This window comes from Hemitrygon akajei, chromosome 5 (assembly GCF_048418815.1).
Source record: "Hemitrygon akajei chromosome 5, sHemAka1.3, whole genome shotgun sequence".
In the NCBI taxonomy this organism is placed as follows: domain Eukaryota; kingdom Metazoa; phylum Chordata; class Chondrichthyes; order Myliobatiformes; family Dasyatidae; genus Hemitrygon; species Hemitrygon akajei.
This window is the reverse complement of record NC_133128.1, coordinates 150896667-150913877: the sequence shown is the minus strand read 5'-3', so window position 1 is coordinate 150913877 and position 17211 is coordinate 150896667. Positions and strand designations below refer to the sequence as shown.

At 39.8% G+C, this 17211-nt stretch overlaps 1 protein-coding gene across 3 annotated transcripts in view; it reads right to left on the bottom strand.

Annotated features, from left to right (window-relative positions):
• lcmt2 (leucine carboxyl methyltransferase 2) overlaps positions 1-16160 on the bottom strand; it is a 37363-nt gene extending 21203 nt beyond the window's left edge. For all 3 annotated transcript variants that reach the window (XM_073046865.1, XM_073046867.1, XM_073046868.1), the window contains exons 1-3: positions 16031-16160; positions 4109-4233; positions 1007-1088 (exon numbers count right to left, since the gene is read on the bottom strand). In XM_073046865.1, the coding sequence (XP_072902966.1) occupies positions 1007-1088; positions 4109-4233; positions 16031-16123 (300 nt within the window). In that variant the 5' untranslated portion in view covers positions 16124-16160. The remainder of the gene's footprint in view (positions 1-1006; positions 1089-4108; positions 4234-16030) is intronic.
• Between the last annotated feature and the right edge of the window lie 1051 nt (positions 16161-17211).

Below are 17211 nucleotides of genomic sequence, written 5' to 3'. Positions count from 1 at the left end.
TGACCTCAAGACATTTTCCTTTGTAATCACAGAAAATTTACACTTGTTCTTATACCTCCTCCCTTACCATCATAGCTCTCCGCTCACCTGCTTGGTGCTACCCACCTGTCACTGTGCACCCTTACTCAGTGATTCCTCAGGGAATCACCCATTCCCTCTCTCCTCTCCTATTTGGTGCTACTTTCCTGCCATCTTGCACCCTTCCTCAGTCCACCCTGGGCACTTAACTCACCATTCCGTCTCTCCTACTTATAATGGCTATCTCCCCTCTCCATGCTGGTTTCTGACCCAAAGCATCAACAATGCCTCATCTCTCACAGTTAATGCCCAATCCACTGACTCCCTCCAGCAGACTGTTTATTGCTCTGGATTCCAGCATCAGCAGTCCCACGTGTCTCCTAATTTCCATTGAACTGCGCGGTTAGTAAGACCATTTTGGCGGCCTTTAAGTGACATTCATGTTTGCGAGCCAGGAGTCACATGAGGCTAGACAGGACAGATTTTTCCCTCGAAGGACATTAGTCAAACAGATGGACTTTTGCAACAGTTTTTACATTTTTTTAAAGTACAGATTATTAACTAAATATTATATTCCCACAGCAACCACAATGGGAATTGAAATTGGTTGTATGGATTACAAGCTTGATAATTTAACATCTGAATTACTACCATATTTTTAGTTCTATGAGGTACTATTTACCGTAACAAAATGCAGATTTATATTTGTGTTTCCTTTACATCCAACTATGGATGGTCTACCCAAGGGAACTACTAAACAGAAAACTAGTTGTTTCCTCACAGAAACAGAGAGGGACGAAAGAAACTAATTCAGTGAGAAGAGCCACATAATGATATTAAGAAATGTACATTGCACATGGTTCATCTTCTTTTTCTCTCATCAACTCAATACATTTAGTATTGCTAAACTAAATAATGTTAATATTGCTTTAATAAGTTATTTCCATGGATAAAATACAATAAAAATAGAATAAAACAATGTACTCACTTGTCTACAAGGGTAATCTTCGGTATGTTTTAAGAAGCAACGCACACTATAATCCACTGCCTTTGCCCTCACATAGTAGCCACTTTAAAGGGAAAGAAAAAATTTCCATTTACTGTGATGCAAAAAATATATATCAATGTATTTGAATAGACATCTCCCCAAAGTTGTTACTGTTAAATCTTTTAGATTTAGCTGACTTGGACTCTGCGGGCAGAAAGGCCTCCTTCCTGTGGCATCCTTTGTGGTTTTCAGGAGCCAGGGTGGTGTTCCCTCTACCACTTGTCAGTTTGAAAATTTCTTGCAAAATGTCAAACTTCCATTCAAGCCTGAATTCATTAAGCCTGAAACAGAACTAGCAACCCTAATTGCTTAAAGCATTTCTCAGCTTGGTTCACAACTCTCAAAATGTTGCATGATTTCTTGGTTATTAACAGCCTTAGCAGTGTTCTAAAAAACACATAAAAATTACTACCCATCTGAAGTCTTTTTTTTTTTGCTGCTTTATACTTGATCTAGATTCTGTGACTGGCTTTCACACACTGCCACAATGTCAAGGACTCTGTTCTTTGTGGTCCAACAAGGTGGCTAGCAGGATACAAGATCAGCCAAATTTACCTATAGAAGTGCAAGGAGAAGACTGACATCTATCAGTGAGAACTTTATCTGAATAACCACCAGGTTAAAAGTAGCTCAAGGTCTCCATAATAACCAACAGTTGTGACAAGACCCATTGTTACAATGCTACAAATTTAATTTATTTTCTTCTAATTATCTATGAATATCTTAGCACATTTCTAATCATGTCAAAAGACAATATTAGGCAGTATCTTTTGATTGTCATGAGAGAGAAACAAAATCCATTATGACTAGCTTTGTATATTGTGGTGTATTCTAAAGTATTTCATTCATAAGAACATACATAACAGATGCCCTAAGTTCTTATATTGACACAAATGCAATATGTATCCTCATTGTATCGCATCATCTAACTTCTTATAGACTTCTAAACTGACTAATACTACCTTCCTTCTAAAACTGCCTGTCCTCAGCATTTAATAAAAATATATGGCCAGAAATCAAACAAGGATGATTAACAATAGATCCTAATTTTATATTATCAATTTTATTTATATTGTTAGTTTTTATTAATGTCCATAGTTCTTTAAACTGGTTCCTACAAAGAATAAATTTACTCTCACTTTAAAAGGGCATAGATTACACTCAAATAATCACATTGTCAAGTTTGCCAATGACACAAGAGTGGTGAGGCTCATCCCCACAACAACGAGAGTAGAGGAAGAGGTGGAAGAGCTTGAGACTTGGTGCCAGGCAAATAACCTCTTCCTGAATGTCAACAAAACAAAGGAGATGGTTACTGACTTCATGAAAACTTGCAACACCCCCCCCCCCCCTTTATATTGGTGATACAGCTGTGGTAACTACAAGCAGTTTCAAACTTCTGGAAGTCACATCTCACAACCTCTTGTGGTCCTAGAACACATTCTACACAGTCAAGAAAGCTCACTAATGCCTTTCTGAGGTGGCTGAAGAGAACTGGACTATGCACATCCATACTTACATCATTCTACAAATGAGCCATAGAGAGCATTCTAACAAGCTGCATCACTGCACTATGACGGACAGGAAGGCTCTACAATGGGCAGTCAAACCAGCCTGACACATCACCGGCACCAGCCTACCCACCATCAAGGACATATACACAAATGGTGCAGGAAAAGGGCCAGTAACATCACAAAGGATCCTAGCCACGTTGCTCATGGACTGCTTGGCCCACTCCCACCAGGAAGGAGGCTACATAGCATCCACACCAGGACCACCAGACTCAAAAACAGTTACTTTCCACAGGCAATAAAGTTGATCAACAGCTCCACTCAATATCCCAGCTCTCCAAGTTCCCAATCTCCACCACTTCATTATTTTCTATCAGTGTCCTTATGTATAGACACTCCTGTGCCTACCATCACTTTATGGACATACAATCAACCTATGTATATAAGCTATCTTTTGTACTTATATTTATCATTTTTTTTATTATTGTTATTGTGTTCTTTACCTTTTGTGTTTTTTGTGGTGCTTTTGATCTGGAGTAACAATTATTTTGTTCTCCTTTGCACTTGTGTACAGGAAATGGCATTAACCAATCTTGAATTTTTTCATTCACTAGACATGCTAAAAAGCATTTGCTAAGCTATACCATCATAGACTCTGCTGAATTAACTAGTAGCACCTGAATTTGTACATTAAATTCTACTCTGGCTTCAGCACTTTCAACAGGGATGTGCTGAATCATCTTGAGTTTCCACTCCACTTCTCCCTGCTGGGATTATCTGCAGTCCGTATGGGATATAACTACATTGTGAAAAGCCTGCTAATGCTCTCATCGTATGGCTCGACTTAAAAGCAGTTTTTTTTTCTCCTCTTCTATCAGACATTTGAACTAATCAGATCAATCACACCCCCTTCCTAGTGTGTTCTCATTCTCTTAACTCTGATTCTCTCGGCTATTCTGTTGTCACTTCAGCATCTTTTGTACTACTTCAGATCTACACTAGAGTCTTCAGATTTATTATTAATCACACACACATCAAAACATACAGTGAAATCTATCATTTGCATTAACAATCAACTCAATGAGAATGTGGTGGGGGCAGCCCACAAATGTAGCCACACACTTTGGCATTAATGAAGCATGCCCACAATGTTCAGCAGAACAACATGTCGTCAACAATCTTTCCACCACTCTATAGTTTTGCACTTCATATTTATTTACTATACGTATACTATTTACTCTGTGAGCTTCATGCAAGCTAGGGATTTCATTGCATCCTGGTGCATTTCATAATAAACTAATCTGATCTGACTCACACCTCTGCAATGGCTGCTTCTGTCAGGTATGATCCACAATAGAACGCACTCAGTCAATTCTTTCAGAGGGTTGAGGAAATCATTAAAAAGCACCAACTTGTTAGCAAAGCAACTCTCAAATATAATTATACCAAAGTCACCACCCTCAATGTGCAAGGTTCAGGGTGCCAAAATAATTTTGCAATGTAACTAAAAATATATAATACAGTACCATACCGATTTATGAGTGGAGCTCTTCTATTGGTTTTATGTACAAATTCTTTCAGGAATCCATCAGTGAAGTAGCCCAAATTGACCATTGAATACTTGCTGACAATACTGCTGTCGTTCGTACCCTGAACCTGCAGGAAGATCAATAATGATAGTGAAAATGGGCGACTTCACAATGCTGAAAGCAAATAGGCATACACATCTGCCCACAAACCTGAATGTCAATTTTGAGTGAGAGAGTGTGTGTGTGTGTGTGTCTTTTGCAATGTATTTTATTAGGTTTGAATGGTATGGCTTGTCGAATTTTTTACAGGCAGCTGCAAAACCAAGGCTTGATGTATGGACCTTGAGATGCAGTCAAAAGAACCCAAAATATCACTGAAATTAGTCTGCAGGTTCAGAGTGCAGATTAGAGAACAGCAAAGTAAAATCTTTTTGATACAGTGAAGTTTGCCTAAAAAACACTTCGTAATAACAGCTCACTATTTGCATATTGCTCTAGTTTCTTTTTGGCAGCCTCCATTTTGCATTAAAATTTAATGTTAAAAATATACAAGCTAAGAGCCTGCATTAACTGCAAGTAAGATTGCTGCATTTCTGTCAACCCTTTTATCATCAGCATATTCCTGCAGTAGATTTTCAAAGACAGATTTTTTTTAAAAAAATTTCTTCAGGATCTGGGCAAGACCAGTATTTATTGACCAGCATTCTGTAGTGGTGGTTTAATAAGCAATTTCAGAGACGCTTTAAGAGTCAATCATGCTGGTGGATATGAAGTCAAATACAAACCAGATAAGTAAAAGACAGCAGAATACACTCCATCCCTTCAAACCCTAATGGACATTAGTGAGTTTTTACAATAATCTGGTTGTGTTGTGGGCATTGTTGATTATTAGCTGAAATACCAAAGTGATGGTGATGGGATTTGATGGAGGTCTCTGGATTGTTATATCAGCCTCGGGATTATTAGTCTGAGAATTCAATCACTTTATGATCACTGAATACCTAGTCTTCTTACACGAAGCATTTCCATACAGCACCTGCTTGTCTTCCTATAAATGGCCCCTTTAGAATAATTATGATTTCACTTTTAGAGTTGTCTCATAGTTCCTGTAATCCAGATTCAATCCTTATCTCTGGTGTCATCTCTGTGGAGCTCATACATTCTCCACGGTGCTTCTATTTCCTCTCTCTACATTCCCTATGTGTATTGGCAGAGGTGGGGTGGGTGGAGCATTGCAGTGATAGAGACTCCCTAGGTTAATGGTGTTTTATAGTCGTTTCCCCACATGAGCATGCAGGCAGAATTACCATTAAACATGATTAACCTAGAACACTGTGGTGGTGCTGAACTAGCAGGCTGTCCAGACAACTGAATGTTATTCCAACACACTTTTAATACTCTCTTTTAGATATTGCACGACCATATGATAAAATTCCCAGTAAGTCTGAAGAGCTTGTGACAACCAGGGCCCCGGTGAATTAAAAGGGACTGTGAGCATCAGTAGCTAGATGATGAACTGCCAAGATTTCCTAAAATCAGAGAGTGAATTATCATATTTTATTGTAATGAGATTATTGTTGGATTAGTATAAATGTGTACTTGATAGTTGGCAGGGATTTGATGGACTAAAGGCTTGTCGCTGTGCTATTTGGCTTTTGATTCTCTATGTCTGATTGATTTCCGTAAGTTTTATTGCAAGATTATAACAAGGACAAAGAACAGAAGGCGGGGTATTAGTAAACAATAATTTCTTAGTCTGGAGGGAATGTGCAGTGGTGTTTCCCACAGGTTCCTATTAGAGCCACTGCTGTTCTCAGTGAGGTCGTGCAAATGGGACACAATTTCATTTTGTAGGTAATATAAAAATTGGAAATATAACAAGACATTCAGAAAAACTGTACATATTTTAGGAAGATGTCAACATTAGAGATGGGCAGAAAGATGGTAAGTAAAATTTAGCACTGAAAAGTGTGATGCCATCCAATGTGAACTAAAACAAAAGCAAAAGCGAAACAAAAGGCAAGTTAGGCAGCATATTGTAGTTAAAGCTTTGAGTCAAAGAATCTGGCCAATTCTGATGGAGGATTACTCACTTAGCTGAAATATTAATATTTTCTCCCCTTTGTGTGCTTGCCACACCTATTTTTGTTAAATTGATAAATGAACTAAATTGAAAATTCTAAAGGAACTGAGAAACAGGCATCTAAAGCTCTGAAGTTAACAGCTGGCCCGATTGATCAAAAATATAATTTTAACTTTATTAAAGGAGGAAAAATGTTCCAAAAAAAGACAATTGATTTCAATCTTTGTAAAATATTGTGAGGCCTCAGCAGGAACAACATGTTCAAATTGAGGGAATTACAATTTATGAAGTGATAACGATACAGTGCAGTAACAATGGTCCATAAGAAGGTTGAGGGACTTCAGCTATGTAGAGTGATCATAGAAAATAGAGTTGTCACCTTCACAGCAGGCAAGAACAGAAATTTTTTAGAGTTATTTAAAATCAAGAACTTTTTTTTACAGAGGATATAATTGAACCGGCTGGACTACGGGGCAAGAGGTCCTGAGTTCGAATCCGGCCAGCTCCCTTGCACACTCTCCATCCGTGACTGAGTTGAGTGTCGGGCTAGCAACTTGACCTAGCTGATCAAAAAAACCTGGAGAGGGATGGGCTCTGCCAGGTTTCAGATGCCCAAGACACGCTGTACGATGAGCAATCACCAAAAAGATCGGTGCAAAAAGCTTGTTATGACGGCGCCCCGACGACTCCTCCAGGAGTTAAGGGCGCACACACACACATAATTGAAACTATCTCTTGGATTGTAAAAATAAGTAGCCAGTCAGAGATTAAAAGTGATTAGCAGTACAACTAGAGACATGAGGAACTTTTTAAGTCATGTGTATCAGCCTTGAAATCAAGATCTGAAAGAGTAGTGGAAGCACAGCTAAGCAGCAGCAACATTGAAAAGGGAGTTGAAGAAATAGCTGAAGGGTAAACAGAAATAAATATATGGGTGAATAAAAGGCAATGGAGTGGGATTTATTGGACAGCACTTCCAAATAACCAACTTTAAGTACAATAAACTGAACTGTCTCTCTATACTGCATCATTTTATGAATTAATCAACTGTAAAAATGTGGGAGTACAGAATATGTAATACACATCTTATTGTACGCATAGCAGCATATGATCAACAAGGATAACATATGAAATAACTAAAAAGATCCATTACATTTTAATAAATAATAAATAAATAAGCCAAATATTTTATCAAAATGAACGATTGTCAGCACCAATGAGTGATTACTATGCTAGATATTGAGAAACTGCCACAATCCATAAAGATCTGCTGGGCCTTACACAATCCTTTCTTTAATCTATAATTTGTAAGCAACTTCACCAATCTTGCTACATTATCATTGCAAGTACAAGTTACTGCAAGAACTCCATCAGATTACTAGTTTGTGCACGTGCTCCAGCATAGTTTATTGCAGCATGTAGTATTTCACACTGAGTTATATAGCACTGACTAAAATAGAATTTCCATGATAACCAAACATAAGAACAAACCATTAGGAGCAAGAATTGACCACTGAGCCCCTTGTGCCTACTTAGATTTTGAATGATCATTTACCTGAGGGCCACTTGTATATGCCAATCCTAACAAAAATGATTATCTTAAATGGATTTTTTAAAAAAACTAGCTTTAAGAAACATAATGCAACACACCGGCTTATTAATAGCTGAAAAAATAAGGTGCTTCTGGAAGCCAACAGATATGCTGAATCATTCCAACACTTTTTGATATTAAACATTTGATAGACATCCCAAACCGGTCAACAACCATTTCCAAATTATTTATAGCTGCAATTCACATTTTTTTTTACTTCTGACAATTTCCGTCAATCTTCCAAATCAAAACGATAGCATTATTTGATAAAGTAATACAGTTGATGAAGATAATACATCTAATGATGTACGTAGTCATCCAAAGGACTTTCAATAAGGTGCTACATAACAGGTTTATCAGCAAAGCTGAAGTTCAAGACTTCAGAAAGGATATTAATAGCTTGGAAATGAAGTTGGTTGTGTTATGGACAATAGAGGGTCATGGTGAATGGTTGTTTTATGAACTGGAGGAAAGAGTATTGTGGCACTCTGCAGAAATCCATAAACTGTTGCTTTTTTATAATGTTTATTAACGATCACAAATGACCTCCTTGAATGCTATAATCATTCTATGACTCCACTTGACTACTCATTGTGCTGATAATGACAGAATGTATGATCTGTCAATATTGCAGACTTGTGCTAATTCAAAGATTTTATCTGGAATTATGACATGTCATACATCCATTCACAGGGACTCATTTGCAAAGTATCATTGTACAGTGCAAAATTAACCCCTTTAACCATACATTATCCCATTTTTGAAATCTGTGATAGATAAATCACAGAAAATTCTGGAAAGGTAGCACTTGAAAAGAGGAAGAGACTTAATGTCTTAGGAAAAAGATTTACAGCATATGCAGCTATTTTTCACTGCTGGTTTCACAATCCTTAGAACCTTTACTGTTTTGATCCATTACCTTTCAACCTCTAAAATATTTTTCAGTGCACATTTTTCCCCTATCTCATTAATCTACCTGCTTATTCTGTTAACAGCCACATTTACAGCTGCATAAAAGTAATTTTCTTATCAAATGATTTTTGCAATGCATTATATTCAAACCAAATGAAGGTGGCATTCTCCATATTCCTGGATTAAATTAAGTAGGATAGCACAGTGGTGCAGCTAAATAGAACTTCAGGCTCATAGATCCAACTCAGGTTTACTCCTGACCTCTGGAGTACGTTATGTCAAATTGTTTCCAATGAATCCACGGACATTCAATCACAGATCATATTCTGTAATGTATTTTCCTTCTTGTTCTGCAGATATGATGGATCTTGGGAGCAAGATTTTGATTAACTACTGAATACAGTTCAGTAACAGGTTGAAGTGCTGAGGTTCAACCAACTCAGTATACAATGAGGCAGTAAAAAAGATGGGAACATTATTCATATGACAATTTAATAATATGACAATGATATATCTGTCTAACTGTGTTAATGTGTGGCTTCTCTACCCAGATCCCCATCTAAATAGATGATCTTTCATCCCACTTCCCAGACTGGCTCAGAGTCATAGAAAACTCAGCACAGAAACAGGCCCTACTGACCATTTGTCTGTGCCAAACCATTTAACTGCCTAGTCCTACCAATCTACACCCCGACCATAGCCCTTTATACCCCTCCCATTCATGTAGCTATCCAAACTTCTCTCAAACGTTGAAATCAAAATTGCATCCACCACTTGCGCTGTTAGCCTGTTTCACACTCTCACCACCCTCTGTTCCTCTTATACATTTCGCCTTTTACCCTTAACCCATAACCTCTTGTTGCAGTCTCATCCAACCTGAGTAGAGAAAACCTAAATGCATTTACTCTATCTATACCCTTCATAACTTTGTGTACCTCTATCAAATATCCCCTCAATCTTCTATGTTCTAAGGAATAAATTTCTAATCAATTCAATCTTTCCTTATAACTCAGGTCTTCCAGTCCAGGCAACGGGCTTGTGAATGTATTCTGTACTATTTCAATCTTATTTACATCTTTCCTGTAGGTAGGTAAGCAAAACTGTACACAATCTTCCAAATTAAACCTCACCAATGTCTTATACAAATTGAACATAACATCCCAACTCCTGTTCTTAATGCTTTGATTTATGAAGGCCAATGTGCCAGAAGCTTTCTTCACAACCCCATCTACCCGTGACACCACTTTCAATGAATGATGGACCTGTATTGCTAGATCCTTTTGTTTTACCGCACTCCTCACGGCCCTACCCTAGCAGGTCCTCCTAAAGTGCAACACCTCACACTTGTCTACATTAAATTCCATCTGCCGTTTTTCAGCCCATTTTTCCAGCTGGTCCAGATTCCGCTACAAGCTTTGACAATCTTCTTTGCTGTCCACTAGAGCCCAATCTTGGAGTCATCTGCAAATTTGCAGATCCAGTTAATCATACTATCATCCAGATTGCTGATATAGATGACAAACAACAATGGATCCAGCACCGATCCCTGTGGCACACCACTAGTCACAGGCCTCCAGTCAGAGGCAATCATCTACTACCCACTCTCTGGCTTCTCCCACAAAGCCAATGTCTAATCCAATTTACGACTGCATCTTGAATGCTAAGTGATTGAACTTTCATGACTAACTTCCCATGCTGGACCTTGTCAAGTGCCTTGCTAAGTCATGTACACAATATTCACTGCCTTGACTTCATTAACTTTCCTGGTAAGTTCTTTGAACTTGATTGGTTAGATATGAACTACCACACACAAAGCTATGCAGAATATTTGTAATCAGTCCACGTCTATCCAAATACTCAGAGATCCAGTCCCTTAGAATACTTCCCAGTAATTTTCCCACTACTGATGTCAGGCTCACTGGTCTACAATTTCCTGGTCTATCTTTAGAGTCTTTCTTAAACAGAGGTACAACATTGGCTATCCTCCAATCCTCAGTACCTCACCTACTGCTAAGGATGATTTAACTATCTCTGCTAAGGCCCCTGCAATTTCTGCACCTGCCTCCCACAGGGTCCAAGGGAACACCTTGTAAGACCGTGGTGATTTGTCCACCTTTATTTGCCTCAAGACATCAAACACCTCCTCCTCTGTAATCTGTATAGGGTACATGACCTTGCTGTTGTTTTCCCTCACTTCTATAGACTCTGTGTCCATCTCTAGAGTGAATCACCATCAGCATCATTATGTGCCATGCCATATGATGTAGGCGATCATGGACTCCGTGACTATGACTGTTCTTGGCAATTTTTTTCACAGCAGTGGTTTACCATTGCCTTCTTCTGGGCACTGCTTTTACGAGACGGATGACCCCAGCTATTATCAATACTCTTCAAGGATTGTCTGCCTGGCATCAGTGGTCACATAGCCAGAACTTGTGATATCCATCGCCTGCTCCCATGACTTCATGTGAACCTGATTAGGGGGTAAAGCAGGTGCTACACCTTGTCTAAGTGTAACCTGCAGATTAGTGGAGAGAAGGAGCACCTTACACCTCCTTTGGTCGAGATGTATCTCCACCATAGCAGCCCAAGTAAATACAGATGCAAAAAAATCCATCTCCCCCATCTCTTTTGGTTGCACAAATAGATTACTACTCTGATCTTCCAGAGGACCAATTTTGTCTCTTGCAATCCTTCTGCTCTTAACATATCTGTAGATTCTTCTTCACCTATCTGCTACAGCAACTTCATGCCTTTTAGCTCTGCTGATTTCTTTCTCTAGTGTTCTCTTGCATTTCTCATACTCTTCATTTGATCTTACATGTCTACACATGCTCTGCACCTCCTTTTTCTCCTTAACCAGGGTCTCTTGAAAACCAAGGTTCCCACACTTGTTATTTTTATCTTTTATTCTGAAGCTTTGTACTCTCAAAAATTCACTTTTAAAGGCCTCCCACTTACCAAGTACACCTTTGCCAGAAAACAGCCTGTTGCAATCCACACTTGCCAAATGCTTTCTGATACCATCAAAATTGGTTTTTGTCCAATTTAGAACCTCAACCTGAGGACCATACCTATCCTTTTCTATGAAACTAATGGCATTATGACCCTAGATGCAAAGTGTTCCCCTACATAAATTTCTGTCACTTGCCCTATCTCGTTCTTTAATAGATCAAATATTGTACACTCTCTTTGGGACTTCTATGTACTTTCCAGAACACATCTGACAAACTCTATCCCATCCAGTCCTTTTACAGTATGGGAGTCCCAGTCAATATATGGAAAGTTAAAATCATCTACTATCACCACCTTACATTTCTTGCAACAGTGCGAGACCTCACTACAAATTTTTCCTCTAAATCCCACGGACTGTTGGATGGTCTATAATACAGACTCAATAACATGGTCATACCTATCTTATTCATTAGCTCCAACCTCTAAGCCTCACTAGATGAGTTCTCCAGTGTGTCCTGACTGAGTACTGCTGTGACATTTTCCCTGACTAGTAATGCCACTCCTGCCCCTTTAATCCCTCCTACTCTATCACAGCTAAAACAACGGAACTCCAGAATATTAAACTGCAAGACTTGTCCCTCTGCAACCAAGTCTCACTAATGGCTACAATATCATAATTCCATGTGTTGATCCATGCCCTGAGCTCATCTGCCTTTCCTACAATTCTTCTTGCATTGAAATATATGCAGTTCAGGACACTAATCACACCACACTCAACTTTCTTCCTGTCTCTGTCTGAAGTCTAAACAACATGTCTCCACAACCACTCCAATGGCACTCTGGTTCGCATCCCCCTACAACTCTGGTTTAAACCACCCCCACATAAACTAACAAGCCTTCCTCTGGGATATTAGATCCCCTCCAGTTTAGATGCAAACCTTCTCTTCTGCACAGGTCCCACCTTCCCTGGAAGAGTGCCCAAAGATCCAAAAATCTTACGCTCTCCCTCTTACTCGTTAGCCACCTGATAAACTGTATGATCTTTCTATTTCTGGCCTCACTAGCACTTGCATGGGTAGCAATCCTGAGATCTCAACCCTGGAGGTCCTGTCTTTTAACTTAGCACCTAACTCCCTGAACTTACTTTGCAGAACTTCGTCCCTCTTTCTACCTATGTCATTGGTACCTACATAGACCACGACCTCTAGCTGGTCACCCTCCCACTTAAGAACGCTGATCCTGAGGTGTTGTTGACCCTGACATGCAGGAGGCAACATACCATCCAGGAATCTCGGTCCTTGTCCACAGAACCTCCTTTGTGTTCCCCTAACTAACCAAGATACCCAGTATCAAGAGACCTTGTTCCTTGGCATTTCACTGACCTATTATTTAGCAGTCCCTTTGCACTAATTCATCTTGACACTGCCCGAATCATCAGCTATCCACAGACAGAAAGACCGACGAAAGATTCAATTACGTCCCCTGACCCAACTCCAAATGATTGGTTATTGTCGTGGGGTGTCACAGCATCATAGAGTTTAATGCACCACCATTACACCATCAGGGTCCGGGGTTTAATTCCGCCACTGTAAGGAGTTTATACATTTTCCCTGTTACAGTGTGGGTTTCCTCCGGGTGCTCTATTTTCCTTCCACATTCCAAAGATGTGCATGTTAATTGGTCACATGCATTTAATGGGCAGTGCTAGATCCAAATCCTGGTGGTTTTATGCAATTTAAGTTGCCTCATTTCAACATCCTGGATTTTATCTTTCTGATATCACACACACGATTCATGGAACCACAGAAGTAGGCCTTTCAGCCCACCACATCTATGCTAACCACTCAAGTACCAATGTATACTAGTCTCATTTACTAGCACTTCAGTCTATGTGATGGTGAATTAGATGTTTATCTAAATACTTAAATATCTGCTTTTACCATCCAATCAGGCAGTGCATTCCAGATTTCAACCACTACCCCTGTGAAACAGTTCGTCCTCAGGTCTCTGTTAAACCTCTCACTCTTCACGGTAAATCCACTTTTAGACAGCTGGCATGGGAAAAGTTTATGGCTATCTGTACATGGTTTCCTTTTAACCACCTCACAAAGCTCAAAGGAGTGGGGATAGAGGTGTATTAAATCAAGATGGGCAGAAGTAGACTAGACTGTGAGAAATTCTGATGTCCATAAGTGGGAGCATAGGTCTGTAGTAAGGAGCAAGAGAATTAGAGGTGATACAAAAGAAAGCAAGGTTGTTGGGGTTGAGAATACACACTCTGATGAAAAATTGAGATTCTTACAGCATTCAAGTATTTATACAAGCACTTGAATCACCAAAACAAATCTGACTACAGAAAAAGTGCAGGTAAATAGGATTAGTGTAGGTGTGTGCCCATTTCTATGCTGTATGCTAATCTGATTCAATCACAGTCTGAAGAAAACCCCTACTTTCTTCAACAGAACAAGACGAACAAGTGTTCTTTTAGTTCTGCCAAGAATGACATACTGCAATCACAAATTCTAAACACTTTAATAGAACAGTACTACACAGGCAGAGACACTTTGTCTGAAATTATCTAAGGTGACCATGATGCCAATTTCAACAATTCCATCTGCCTACATGCAATCACCATTGTGCCATTCTCTGGCTGTGAATGTGTTTCTAAATGTCTTTTAAATACGGCTATCATATCTGCTTCTAGCACTTTCCTGGCAGCACATTGCCTTCAACTTTCTCCCTAGAGAGGAGGATAAGTACACTCACTCTTTTTTTATCATGGTTAGAGAACCCAGAACTAGAAAACAGAGATTTAAGGTGAGAGGAGAAAGATTTAATATTAATTCAAGGGGCAACTTAAAAATAACACCGAACGTGTCATCTATGTGGAATGAGCTACCCGAGGAGGAGGTTGAGGGAAGTACAACAACATTTCAACATCAAAGTGAAAGTAAGTTTCTTATCAAAGCACATATGTGTCATCATATAGAACCTTGAGATTCATTTTCTTGCAGGCATTTACATGAAAATAAAGAAATACAATAGAAATGATGAAAAACTACAAAGACTGTGCAAAAGACAAATAGTGCAAATAAAAATAAACTTGAGTCCATAGTTGTGGAGTGCTTGAAAGGGAGCCTGTAGAATCAGTTCAGCATTGCGCTGAGTGAAGTTATCCGCACTGGTTCAGTAGTCTGATGGTTGTAGGGTGCATTTATATTTAAAAAGCCAGTTGGACAGGTACATGAATTGGAAAGGCTTAGTTTATGGGCCAAACACTGGCAGATGGGACAAGCTTGGAAAGGACACCTAGTTCAGCATGAACCAAACTGGACTGAATAGCCTGTTTCTCAGCTGTATGATTATATAACTCTCACTTCAAATATACCTGACATTTCCACCCCAGGAAAGAGAACCTAACAACCTATTCTAACTACACTTCCCAGAATTTTTATACGCTTTTATCAATTCACCAGCCTCATAGCTCCAGAGAAAACAATCCCAAGTTTGCCCAACTTTTCTTTATAGCTAATACTCTCACATCTAACCCAGATCTTGGTGAACCTCTTCTGCACTTTCTTCAGATTATGTGTAATCTTAATAGATTTTCTGATCCAAAATGGAATTATTACATAGATCTTTTTATGGCAGTATTACAATATTTCCCCATCTTATCAAAACACATCCCTAATTACATTATATCTACACTTGACCTGCCAGTCAGATTCCAGATCTCCCTGCTAAAATCCACAGCCTTCATCATCACTGCAATTCAAATCACGAGTTTCTCAGCAGAGACAGGAGCACATAAACTAAGTGAACGATGCAGGTAGGGTAGTACTGAGAGCGCTGCAGCGCTCAGATGCATCTTTCAGATGAGATGCTGAACAGCGATGCCCACTCCCAAAAGAAATGAGAAGGTCCTATGGCCTCTCAAACCTGCTCCATTGTTCATAAAGATCGCGGCTGATCATTTACCACTGCATCAATGTTGCTTCAATATTCCCATATTCCTAGAATAGCATACGGTCTAGAAATTGATTCCGGGGATGGTGTGACTGCCATGTGCAGAGACGTTAATGTTAACTAGATTTACATTCACTGGAACTCAGAAGACCGAGAAGGCCTGCACTGCAGTCTATACACTCCGCTCCATCATCAGTGGAAAGAATCTTCAACCAGTCTCAGTGCACTGCCTTGCCCTCACCCTCTGACTCCCTAAAACCTGAACTCGTCCCTTCGACTGTGCGGTACCTCCACCTATGTTCCCTCTACGGAGCACCCAGGCGCCTGGAGCTGGCCCACTTAAACACAGGGACTGAAGTGAAATCTGCCCAAAGGACTTGCAATCCCGCCCTTTATCACAGAGCGACCATCACTCACAGCTGCATCCTTCCCGGCCTGCTTCTTACTCCTGCATCTCTTATTTAAGGCGCTGACTGAGTGGCCCTCCTCACTCCCATCCCGCAAGCTCATTGCCGCAACAGGAGACAGGCTCGACGCATGCCCACAGCTAAGGAGGCCGGCCAAGATTTGCACATGCGCACTGTCTGCGAGGAATACGCCTGCGCACTAAAAAGGAAACCGGCTCAACGCTATGACGTATTTGCTTTGGTTCGCGCAGCAACGCAATCTCTTGCCGGTAGTAGTACTGTAGCATTACAGAAAGGTGTTGGAGTTTATTTTACTCAGTCAGTTACAAATCTTTCGAAATAGACAGTAGTACCAACAACAGAGCTACGATTCTTTTAACAAAAAAGGATATCATAAATGGGGAGTTATCCATGCAGTCTCTTGCTTTTCAGTAAGATATTGGCCGATTTGAATTTGGTCCAATTTTGCTATCTGTTCCCCATAACTATTGACTGTCAGGTAGATTGAAAATTTAAAAAAGACTGCAAATGGTGAAAAACTAGAATAAAAACAATAAATACAGGGAATATTAAGCAGGAGCTTAAGAAGGGGCTGAGGAGAGCAAGAAGGGGGCATGAGAAGGCCTTGGCGAGTAGGGTAAAGGAAAACCCAAAGGCATTCTTAATTTATGTGAAGAACAAAAGGATGACAGGAGTAAAGGTAGGACCAATTAGAGATAAAGATGTGATGATGTGCCTGGAGGCTGTGGAAGTGAGTGAGGTCCTCTTCGGTATTCACCAATGAGAGGGAACTTGATGATGGTGAGGACAATATGAGTGAGGTTGATGTTCTGGAGCATGTTGATATTAAGGGAGAAGAGGTACTGGAGTTGTTAAAATACATTAGGATGGATAAGTCCCTGGAGCCTGATGGAATATCCCCAGGCTGCTCCACGAGGCAAGGGAAGAGATTGCTGAGCCTCTGGCTAGGATCTTAATGTCCTCGTTGTCCAAGGGAATGGTACTGGAGGATTGGAGGGAGGCGAATGTTGTCCCCTTGTTCAAAAAAGGTAGTAGGGATAGTCCGGGTAATTATAGACCAGTGAGCCTTGCAAATTTAAGGTGGAGGGCTTAAGGCTGAAGGGCCTGTACTGTGCTGTATTGTTCTATGTTCTAGGTTCAAGTACAGCTCAGCATTCAATACCATCATAC